We start from the raw sequence: 12,668 nt of genomic DNA on the forward strand, positions 1-12,668 counted from the left end.
ACTTTTATTGACTCCGGTGTGCAGAGCACCGACCGACCCACCGACCGACACACACACACTTCATTACCCAGACACTGTGGCAGTGGGTCTCACTCTGGATAAATGAGTGCCCTGCCTTTCCAGCATATGTCTACATGTAACACCATCCCTTCTGTATTAAGTGATTGCGCATGCTTAAATAAATAAAGGTTGAATAAATAAAGGTTAAATAAAAAGGTTGAATAAATAAAGGTTGAATAAATAAAGGTTGATAAATAAAGGTGAATAAAGGTTAATTAAAGGTTAAAGACAGGTTGAATAAATAAAGGTTGAATAAATAAAGGTTGATAAATAAAGGTTGAATAAATAAAGGTTGAATAAAAAGGTTGAATAAATAAAGGTTAATTAAAGGTTAAAGACAGGTAGAATAAATAAAGGTTGATAAATAAAGGTTAATTAAAGGTTAAAGAAAGGTTGATAAATAAAAGGTTGAATAAATAAAGGTTAATTAAAGGTTAAAGAAAGGTTGAATAAATAAAGGTTGAATAAAGAAAGGTTAAATAAAATGGTTGAATAAATAAAAGTTAATTAAAGGTGAACGACAGGTTGAATAAATAAAGGTAGAATAAATAAAGGTTGAATAAATAAAAGTTGAATAAATAAAGGTTGATAAATTAAGGTTAATTAAAGGTTAAAGAAAGGTTGAATAAATAAAGGTTGATAAATAAAGGTTTAATAAAAGAAAGGTTAAATAAATGCTTCTGTGAGATAACAGGGGAGACTGATCCGGGGGATGTACCTGCTGAATTTCTTAATGATCCACACTGAATCATTCTATAGCTAGAGAAGTCCTGATATCTCCAGGAGTGATGTTTTTATCTGTTGGGGTCTAGTACTGTCTTTTTGCTAGCTAGCACCATCTACTTTAAGTCCTGCCTGTCTTCCCAGTGGTCTACTTGGTGTGAACTGCTGACTGATCATAACTTGCAGATAGTTGTTGACACATCAACCAGGATCAAGGGGCAGGGCAATTTGTGACATGTGTTGGTAATCAGTGGGTGTATTGGAGGGGGAGTGGTTTCACCTCTCCTAGGCAATCAGCAGTTAGTGCAGGGAGGTGTGCACTTCACCTCTGTTAGGTAATTCGTTCTACAGTCTCCCCTGGTTTCTCAGCAGCAGCTGTAAGCGGCGGAGGATTTCTAGGTCTCTGGCAGCGTTTGGAACTGCCGATCTGCGGTCAAGAACGCAGAGTTCGTCTCAGCCTATGCTGCCCTTCAGTCCCTAGACATTTTTGGTCCTGACGGAGACCTGGATCACCCCAGAGAACACTGCTACTCCAGCTGCTCTCTCTTCATCTGACTACTTTTTCTCTCAGTCTGAGAACACCTGGTTGTCACGGTGGTGGCACAGGGCTACTCATTTCTCCTAAGTGGAAACTCCAAGTGGCCTGTCATGTGCCTTTTACTGAGGAGTGGCTTCTGTCTGGCCATTACCATAAATGCCTGATTGGTTGGGTGCTGCAGAGAAGGTTGTCCTTCTGGAAGGTTCTCCCATCTCCACAGAGGAGCTCTGTCAGAGTGACCATCAGGTTCTTGGTCACCTCCCTGACCAAGGCCGTTCTCCCCCGATTGCTCAGTTTGGCCCTGGCACCCAGCTCTAGGAAGAGTCTTGGTGGTTCCAAAATTCTTCCATTTAAAAATGGAGGCCACTGTGTTCTTTGAAAACTTCAATGCTGCAGAAATGTGTTGGTACCCTTCCCAAGATCTATGCCTCGACACAATCCTGTCTCGGAGCTCTACAGACAATTCCTTCGACCTCATGGCTTGGTTTTTGCTCTGACATGCACTGTCAACTGTGGGACCTTATATAGACAGGTGTGTGCCTTTCCAAATCATGTCCAATCAATTGAATTTACCACAGATGAACTCCAATCAAGTTGTAGAAACATCAAGGATTATCAATGGAAACAGGATGCACCTGAGCTCAATTTCAAGTCTCATAGCAAAGGGTCTGAATACTTGTGCAACCATTTCTAAAACTGTTTTTACTTAGTCATTATGGGGTATTGTGTGTATATTGATGAGGGATTTTGATGATTGATGAGGCTGTAACGTAACAAAATGTAGAAAAAGTCAAGGGGTCTGAATACTTTCTGAATGCACTGTAACCATGTAAATGTAATAAAACGATATACAATACAATCTATAGCAGGGGCTCACAAACGTTTTCACTCAGGCCCTGCCTTCCAGTATTGGGGAACATTCTGCGTGCACCACGTCCATTTCTATGGAGGGGGGGTCCAATGATCTATGGAATGGCTGCCAGTCCACCCATTATGTCATCATTGACTTGAATGGGGAGGCCACTTCTATGTATTTGCTCTGACTGCTGTGTTCTAAGGTTCTAGTTCTTTGCTCTGACTGCTGTGTTCTAAGGTTCTAGTTCTTTGCTCTGACTGCTGTGTTCTAAGGTTCTAGTTCTTTGCTCTGACTGCTGTGTTCTCTAAGGTTCTAAAGACAAATAAGGAAAACAGTCAGGTAGCATCATGGATTACTTTATTATATTTGCAGCTGGTGGTGGTGGCAAAATGCACTTTGATCAATTGGGTTTATTTGGACACCTGTGCTATGTTCAGAAAAATCAATGGATGGATAATATACGACTTATTTCATCCCTCGTGCCTCAGACTGCATTCACTGTGACCTTGTTGGCTTTAAGTGAGAGGTTAAGGAAGTTCTAAGATGGTAGAGGGGAAGAGAAGAGGGTAGAGAGGGGAAGAAAAGGGTAGAGAGGAAGAGAAGAGGGTAGAGAGGGGAAGAGAAGAGGGTAGAGAGGAGAAGAGAAGAGGGTAGAGAGGGGAATGAAGGGGGTAGAGAGGGAAAGGAAGAGTGCAGTAGTCCATAGCTTATTCCCATCACAGTAACAGTACTACTGGCATCTAGCATTCATCCTCAGAACAGAAGAAAGGCATCTAGCATTCACCCCTCAGGACAGAAGAAAGGTCTCCACTGTCTTTAAGGTCCTGTAAAAACACAGAAAACATGTCAATACAGGTCTGATCTTCATACCAGCTGATACATGAAGAAATAACAGCCTACTGGACCTGTCATGCAAGTCTTGTTCCAACAGGACCCAGAAACAAATATTCTATTGATGCACAATAACTATGAATAGATACACAGAGAGAACTGTCTCATGAAACTAACTATGAATAGATACCTAGAGAACTCCTGTCTAATGAAACTAACTATGAATAGATACACAGAGAACTGTCTCATGAAACTAACTATGAATAGATAAACAGAGAACTCCTGTCTAATGAAACTCAGTGACAACACAATGCAGTCCTTAAAAGAACAGTGATTGACAGGTGATCTATTAAAACTGAGCTCCAGCTGATATCAATCACTAGCCACTGCTGGGCAATACGCTGCTTTAAACCCACGCGGACTACAGGCCTAGTTTATGCAAAGCAAGGCTCTTGGTGAAATAAGTAGGTATATCTAACAGAGGATTACTGTTAGACACACCCTGGGGACTTTAACCTCCCTAGCATGGTTTAATGTAGTTCACTAAGAAACCTTGGTATTTACATCACACCAATCTTTTCCTCTGTGCTTTTTACTACCGACGATGACCCCCTCCATGCCGCCTGTCTGACTGTACATGGATGAGGACATTTAGCAGGCTAAGCTAACAGAACACGGTGCTTTAGTGACACCTGGTGTAGAGTCTGTGGTACTGCTGTTGGCTCTGTCCGTCTATGACACTGTGACATGCCAAGCTGATCCTATAAAGGGTCAGTTTCCACAGACACAGATTCAGCCTAGTTTAGGACTAAAAAGCTATTTTAAACAGAGAATCTCCATTGTGAATGGTTTATAGACATATTAAGACTAGTCCAGGACTAAGTGGAGGTAATAAGTGCAATTATGGTCTGAGGTGTAAAACAAAAATCACTTCTCACTTTCACAATGTCCAGCCCGCCAATGAGTTCCCCCTTGACGTATAGCTGAGGGTACGTTGGCCAGTTTGAGTATGTCTTCAGCCCCTGTCTAACCTGGAAATTGGAAGATAAATGAAGAAAACATTTGTTGACATGTAGAAAAACATCTTTAGGTTTCACCAACATAGTTTTTTTTTTTTGGGGGGGGGGGGGGGGGGGGGGAACAAAGCTTCAAGGGACTTTTGTCACAAGGATCAGACATCTAAAATTACAATATACAATCTGCTTTTCTGAAAATCACTGCTGATAAAAAATAAAAAATACTTCACTTAAAATAATCTAAAGCAAATGTCAGACAGATACAGCCTCTTTTACCTCCTCATCTTCCAGGATATCAAAGGTGCTATATTCCACTCTGCAAACAGAAAACACAGGCAGGATGTTAACCAACACATCATATTATAAACACAGTTAACCAACACATCATATTATAAACACAGTTAACCAACACATCATATTATAAACACAGTTAACCAACACATCATATTATAAACACAGGCAGGATATTAATCAACACATCATATTATAAACACAGTTAACCAACACATCATATTATAAACACAGGCAGGATATTAACCAACACATCATATTATAAACACAGGCAGGATATTAATCAACACATCATATTATAAACACAGGCAGGATATTAATCAACACATCATATTATAAACACAGTTAACCAACACATATTATAAACACAGGCAGGATATTAATCAACACATCATATTATAAACACAGTTAACCAACACATCATATTATAAACACAGGCAGGATATTAACCAACACATCATATTATAAACACAGGCAGGATGTTAACCAACACATATTATAAACACAGTTAACCAACACATCATATTATAAACACAGGCAGGATATTAACCAACACATCATATTATAAACACAGGCAGGATGTTAACCAACACATCATATTATAAACACAGGCAGGATGTTAACCAACACATCATATTATAAACACAGGCAGGATATTAACCAACACATCATATTATAAACACAGGCAGGATGTTAACCAACACATCATATTATAAACACAGTTAACCAACACATCATATTATAAACACAGGCAGGATATTAACCAACACATCATATTATAAACACAGGCAGGATATTAACCAACACATCATATTATAAACACAGGCAGGATATTAACCAACACATCATATTATAAACACAGGCAGGATGTTAACCAACACATCATATTATAAACACAGGCAGGATATTAACCAACACATCATATTATAAACACAGGCAGGATATTAACCAACACATCATATTATAAACACAGGCAGGATATTAACCAACACATCATATTATAAACACAGGCAGGATGTTAACCAACACATCATATTATAAACACAGTTAACCAACACATCATATTATAAACACAGGCAGGATATTAACCAACACATCATATTATAAACACAGGCAGGATATTAACCAACACATCATATTATAAACACAGGCAGGATATTAACCAACACATCATATTATAAACACAGGCAGGATGTTAACCAACACATCATATTATAAACACAGGCAGGATATTAACCAACACATCATATTATAAACACAGGCAGGATATTAACCAACACATCATATTATAAACACAGGCAGGATATTAACCAACACATCATATTATAAACACAGGCAGGATATTAACCAACACATCATATTATAAACACAGTTAACCAACACATCATATTATAAACAACCTTTTCTCTGTCTCCATGCATTCCCTTTAGATCTCTACTCCCCTGCATGCAGTGAACACTAAGGAATATCCCACTGGAGTTAACATGTGATTGAAATGTATCTGAATCGATATGAATAATTAACACTAAATATAACATGAAGTCATCTTTTCTAAATAACACCACTTTCATGTTGTTGTTGATTTATCTCACCCTGCGCTATTCATTATCATGATATAGTGGTGTTCTCTCACCCTGCGCTGTTCATTATCATGATATAGTGGTGTTCTCTCACCCTGCGCTGTTCATTATCATGATATAGTGGTGTTCTCTCACCCTGCGCTATTCATTATCATGATATAGTGGTGTTCTCTCACCCTGCGCTGTTCATTATCATGATATAGTGGTGTTCTCTCACCCTGCGCTGTTCATTATCATGATATAGTGGTGTTCTCTCACCCTGCGCTGTTCATTATCATGATATAGTGGTGTTCTCTCACCCTGCGCTGTTCATTATCATGATATAGTGGTGTTCTCTCACCCTGCGCTGTTCATTATCATGATATAGTGGTGTTCTCTCACCCTGCGCTGTTCATTTACATGATATAGTGGTGTTCTCTCACCCTGCGCTGTTCATTATCATGATATAGTGGTGTTCTCTCACCCTGCGCTGTTCATTATCATGATATAGTGGTGTTCTCTCACCCTGCGCTGTTCATTATCATGATATAGTGGTGTTCTCTCACCCTGCGCTGTTCATTATCATGATATAGTGGTGTTCTCTCACCCTGCGCTGTTCATTATCATGATATAGTGGTGTTCTCTCACCCTGCGCTGTTCATTATCATGATATAGTGGTGTTACCTTACCCTGCGCTGTTCATTATCATGATACAGTGGTGTTACCTTACCCTGAACTGTTCATTATCATGATATAGTGGTGTTACCTTACCCTGCGCTGTTCATTATCATGATATAGTGGTGTTACCTTACCCTGCGCTGTTCATTATCATGATACAGTGGTGTTACCTTACCCTGAGCTGTTCATTATCATGATACAGTGGTGTTACCTTACCCTGAGCTGTTCAGTATCATGATACAGTGGTGTTACCTTACCCTGAGCTGTTCAGTATCATGATACAGTGGTGTTCTCACCATGCGCTGTTCATTAGCTCCAGTATCATGATATAGTGGTGTTATCTTACCCCGCACTGTTCATTATCTCCAGTATCTGACGACTGAATCCACATTTGGCTTGCTACAGACACAGGAAGAAAAGCAGGCTTTAGATATAAAACAGATTACTTGAGATCCTGACATGGGTCTGATTAACAAAGAACATACACTTTATAATAAACAAATTAACTCATTTCAGATCCTTCAACAGGTAAGTCCACACAAACCATTTTATTGCAGGACAAAATCACAGGAAGCAATGATTCTGGTCTTCAATTTTTTTATTTTTTTAAGACAAAGACCATTTCAAATAGCTAATATAAAAAACCCCGAGCTGACAAGGTAAAAATCTGTCGTTCTGCCCCTGAACAAGGCAGTTAACCCACTGTTCCTAGGCCGTCATAGTAAATAAGAACTTGTTCTTAACTGACTTGCCCTAGTTAAATAAAGAATACAAATTAAAATAAATAAAAAGTACTACTCTGAAGCAGGATGAGTTGGGACTTCTTCACTCCAGAATGAATAGCACCAAACTAAAGCTTTCATTGAGCAAGTTTCAACTCCTATTGGTTTCACAGGACCCACTTCTAAATTGTCTTTTAAGAAATGGAGGGAAAACTAATAAAGATCCATATCTAAAATAAAAAACCCAGTGAGTGAAAAGGGAGAGATGGGATTCACAGGGGACTAGGTTTAAACTACTCTGAAGATATCTGTTCATCTGTGAGCAGCAGCAATCAATAGGTGTATGAAGAAGTAGGAGGGTAGAAGAACCGTGTGTGTGTGTGTGTGTGTGTGTGTGTGTGTGTGTGTGTGTGTGTGTGTGTGTGTGTGTGTCTGGGGGGGGAGGGGGGGGGGGAAAATCGCACTGCTCTGTGAGAAGAACATTATTGATTTTAGATTAGCCTCAATTCTGTTGAAATGTATGCAATACCCATTGTCCTTATCTACTAGATTGGCAGAGTATATAGGCCAACTGTTACCTCTTGAAGTTATATAGGCCAAAAACAAGCCTCAGTTTATTGTCCATGTATGTTATGCATAGTATTTATTTACGATTAGCTGCAATTATATTCAAGTCCTTTTCTATTACATTTTTTTTTTTTTTGTAATCTTTATTTAACATGGCAAGTCAGTTAAGAACAAATTCTTATTTACAATGATGGCCTACCAGGGAACTGCCTCATTCAGGGGCAGAATGACAGATTTTTACCTTGTCAGCTCGGGGATTCGATCTTGCAACCTTTCGGTTACAAGTCCAACGCTCTAACCACTAGGCTACCTGCCGCCCCCATTCTATTCCATTAATTAAGTACACAGACCAAACAAACACACAGGTTTATTGCCCTGTTATGATCGAGTGACACCTACGTACCTCTTTATTGCCCTGTTATGATATAGTGACACCTACGTACGTCTTTATTGCCCTGTTATGATATAGTGACACCTACGTACCTCTTTATTGCCCTGTTATGATATAGTGACACCTACGTACCTCTTTATTGCCCTGTTATGATATAGTGACACCTACGTACCTCTTTATTGCCCTGTTATGATATAGTGACACCTACGTACCTCTTTATTGCCCTGTTATGATATAGTGACACCTACGTACCTCTTTATTGCCCTGTTATGATATAGTGACACCTACGTAACCTCTTTATTGCCCTGTTATGATATAGTGACATCTACGTACCTCTTTATTGCCCTGTTATGATTGAGTGACACCTACGTACCTCTTTATTGCCCTGTTATGATTGAGTGACACCTACGTACCTCTTTATTGCCCTGTTATGATTGAGTGACACCTACGTACCTCTTTATTGCCCTTCATGAATAGCATGACTGGACTCCTGTTGATGGTCGACTTCAACCTGGAGGTTATAAGGACAGTCCATAAGTCACACAATACAACCTGCCATCTTCCACGTGTGTGTGTGTGTGTGTGTGTGTGTGTGTGTGTGTGTGTGTGTGTGTGTGTGTGTGTGTGTGTGTATAAAGGTGAGTTTTACCTGTGCTCCAGTGTGACAGCCTTGGGACAGGTATTCTCCAGCTCTCCAGATTCAGCTAGTTCCTACAACAGGTATCAACACTGAGATGGGTCACTGGATCACTGCAGAGGCCCTTTGTTCTACTGTACCTACACACTAACACACACACCTACAGTCTGAATCACACTAACACACACACCTACAGTCTGAATCACACTAACACACACACCTACAGTCTCAATCACACTAACACACACCTACAGTCTCAATCACACTAACACACACACCGACAATCTCAATCACACTAACACACACACACACACACCTACAGTCTGAATCACACTAACACACATACACCTACAGTCTGAATCACACTAACACACATACACCTACAGTCTGAATCACACTAACACACACCTACAGTCTCAATCACACTAACACACACCTACAGTCTCAATCACACTAACACACACACCTACAGTCTCAATCACACTAACACACACACCTACAGTCTCAATCACACTAACACACACACCTACAGTCTCAATCACACTAACACACATACACCTACAGTCTCAATCACACAAAAACACACACACACCTACAGTCAATCACACAAAAACACACACACACCTACAGTCAATCACACAAAAACACACACACACCTACAGTCAATCACACAAAAACACACACACACCTACAGTCAGAATCACACAAAAACACACACCTACAGTCTCAATCACACTAAAACACATACCAACAGTCTGAATCACACTAACACACACACCTACAGTCTGAATCACACTAACACACATACCAACAGTCTCAATCACACTAACACACACACCTACAGTCTGAATCACACTAACACACACCTACAGTCTCAATCACACTAACACACACACCGACAATCTCAATCACACTAACACACACACACACACACCTACAGTCTGAATCACACTAACACACATACACCTACAGTCTCAATCACACTAACACACACACCTACAGTCTCAATCACACTAACACACATGCCAACAGTCTCAATCACACTAACACACATACCAACAGTCTCAATCACACTAACACACACACCTACAGTCTCAATCACACTAACACACATACTAACAGTCTCAATCACACTAACACACATACCAACAGTCTGAATCACACTAACACACATACCTACAGTCTCAATCACACTAACACACATACCTACAGTCTGAATCACACTAACACACATACACCTACAGTCTCAATCACACTAACACACATACCAACAGTCTCAATCACACTAACACACATACCTACAGTCTGAATCACACTAACACACATACACCTACAGTCTCAATCACACTAACACACATACCAACAGTCTCAATCACACTAACACACATACACTACCGTTCAAAAGTTTGTGGTCACTTAATAATGTCCTTGTTTTTTAAAGAAAAGCTCATTTTTTGTCCATTAAAATAACATCAAATTGATCAGAAATACAGTGTAGACATTGTTAATGTTGTAAATGACTATTGTAGCAGGAAACGGCAGATTTTTTTATGGAATATCTACATAGGCGTACAGAGGCCCATTATCAGCAACCATCACTCCTGTGTTCCAATGGCACATTGTGTTAGTTAATCCAAGTTTATCATCTTAAAAGGATAATTGATCATTAACCTGTTGGGGCTAGGGGGCAGTATTTTCACGGCTGGATAAAAAAACGTACCCGATTTAATCTGGTTACTAATCCTACCCAGTAACTAGAATATGCATATACTTATTATATATGGATAGAAAACACCCTAAAGTGTCTAAAACTGTTTGAATGGTGTCTGTGAGTATAACAGAACTCATTTGGCAGGCAAAACCCTGAGACATTTTCTGACAGGAAGTGGATACCTGATGTGTTGAATTACCTTTAAGCCTATGCCATTGAAACACACAGGGGTTGATTAATGTTTTGGCACTTCCTATTGCTTCCACTAGATGTCACCAGCCTTTACAAAGTGTTTTGAGTCTTTTACTGTGAGATCTGACCGAACAAGAGCCATGGAACGGTGATGGCCGATTAGACTCTGGCGCGCGAGTTCATGTTGGGTACCCTCGTTCCAATACGTTATAAAAGAGAATGCATTCGTCCACCTTGAATATTATTCATGTTCTGGTTAAAAAAGGCACTAATGATTTATGCTATACAACGTTTGACATGTTTGAACGAACGTAAATATATTTTTTCCCCTCGTTCATGACGAGAAGTCCGGCTGGCTTAGATCATGTGCTAACAACACGGATCTTTTTGGATATAAATGATGAGCTTTTTTGAACAAAACTACATTCGTTATGGACCTGGGATTCCGGGAAGTGACATCTGATGAAGAGAATCAAAGGTAATGGATTATTTACATAGTATTTTCGATTTTAGATCTCTCCAACATGGCCGTTTGTCTGTATAGCAAAGCATATTTTTCTGGGCGCAGTGCTCAGATTATTGCAAAGTGTGATTTCCCAGTAAGGTTCTTTTTAAATCTGGCAAGTTGATTGCGTTCAAGAGATGTAAATCTATAATTCTTTAAATGACAATATAATATTTTACCAATGTTTTCTAATTTTAATTATTTAATTTGTGGTGCTGACTTGACTGCCGGTTATTGGAGGGAAACGATTTCCTCAACATCAATGCCATAGTAAAACGCTGTTTTTGGATATAAATATGAACTTGATAGAACTAAAAATGCATGCATTGTCTAACATAATGTCCTAGGAGTGTCATCTGATGGAGATTGTAAAGGGTTAGTGCATCATTTTAGCTGGTTTTATGGTTTTGGTGACCCTGTCTTTGAATTGACAAAACATTCCACACAGCTATTGTCAATGTACTCTCCTAACATAATCTAACTTTATGCTTTCGCCGTAAAACCTTTTTGAAATCGGACAACGTGGTTAGATTAAGGAGATGTTTATCTTTCAAAGGGTGTAAGATAGTTGTATGTTTGAAAAATTTGAATTTTGACATTTATTTGGTTTCAAATTTGCCGCTCTTGAAATGCACCTGCTGTTGATAGGGTGCACCACGGGTGGCACGCTAGCGTCCCACATAGCCCCAAGAAGTTAAAAAACCCTTTTGCAATTATGTTAGCACAGCTGAAAACTTGTTCTGATTAAAGAAGCAATAAAACTGGCCTTCTTTAGACTAGTTGAGTATCTGGAGCATCAGCATTTGTGGGTTCGATTACAGGCTCATACATTTCTTCTGAAACTCGTCAGTCTATTCTTGTTCTGAGAAATGAAGGCTATTCAATGCGAGAAATTGCCAAGAAACTGAAGATCTCGTACAACGCTGTGTACTACTCCCTTCACAGAACAGCACAAACTGGCTCTAACCAGAATAGAAAGAGGAGTGGGAGGCCCCGGTGCACAACTGAGCAAGAGGACAAGTACATCAGAGTGTCTAGTTTGAGAAACAGACGCCTCACAAGTCCTCAAGCTTCATTAAATAGTACCCGCAAAACGCCAGTCTCAACGTCAACAGTGAAGAGGCGACTCCGGGATGCTGGCCTTCTAGGCAGAACGCCAGTCTCAACGTCAACAGTGAAGAGGCGACTCCGGGATGCTGGCCTAATGTCTATAGACTCGTTACAACTTCAACTCGCTACAAGTGGTTTTGTCCGTCTGTGACCACGAGAAAGTGGTCTTGTCAATTCTACGAAATAGTTTTGTAATTTTCCCTGTGGAGCACGTTAAATCCACCTGAGACCATCACAGTGAGATGAAAGTGTTATTGTTGCGTCCGCTGGAGTCTCCCCTT

The 12,668-nt window shown here is 39.8% G+C and overlaps 1 protein-coding gene across 3 annotated transcripts in view; it reads right to left on the reverse strand.

Annotated features, from left to right (window-relative positions):
- Positions 1–2,517: 2,517 nt before the first annotated feature.
- The window catches only part of LOC106592187 (glutaredoxin 3), a 32,684-nt gene continuing 22,533 nt past the window's right edge, over positions 2,518–12,668 (reverse strand). For all 3 annotated transcript variants that reach the window (XM_045701117.2, XM_045701116.2, XM_045701118.2), the window contains 6 exons: positions 8,882–8,943; positions 8,686–8,743; positions 6,899–6,951; positions 4,301–4,340; positions 3,947–4,039; positions 2,518–3,001 (listed from right to left, as the gene is read on the reverse strand). In XM_045701117.2, the coding sequence (XP_045557073.2) occupies positions 2,951–3,001; positions 3,947–4,039; positions 4,301–4,340; positions 6,899–6,951; positions 8,686–8,743; positions 8,882–8,943 (357 nt within the window). In that variant the 3' untranslated portion in view covers positions 2,518–2,950. The remainder of the gene's footprint in view (positions 3,002–3,946; positions 4,040–4,300; positions 4,341–6,898; positions 6,952–8,685; positions 8,744–8,881; positions 8,944–12,668) is intronic.

The sequence above is a fragment of the Salmo salar genome, chromosome 18 (assembly GCF_965601325.2).
Source record: "Salmo salar chromosome 18, fSalSal1, whole genome shotgun sequence".
Taxonomy (NCBI): Eukaryota; Metazoa; Chordata; class Actinopteri; order Salmoniformes; family Salmonidae; genus Salmo; species Salmo salar.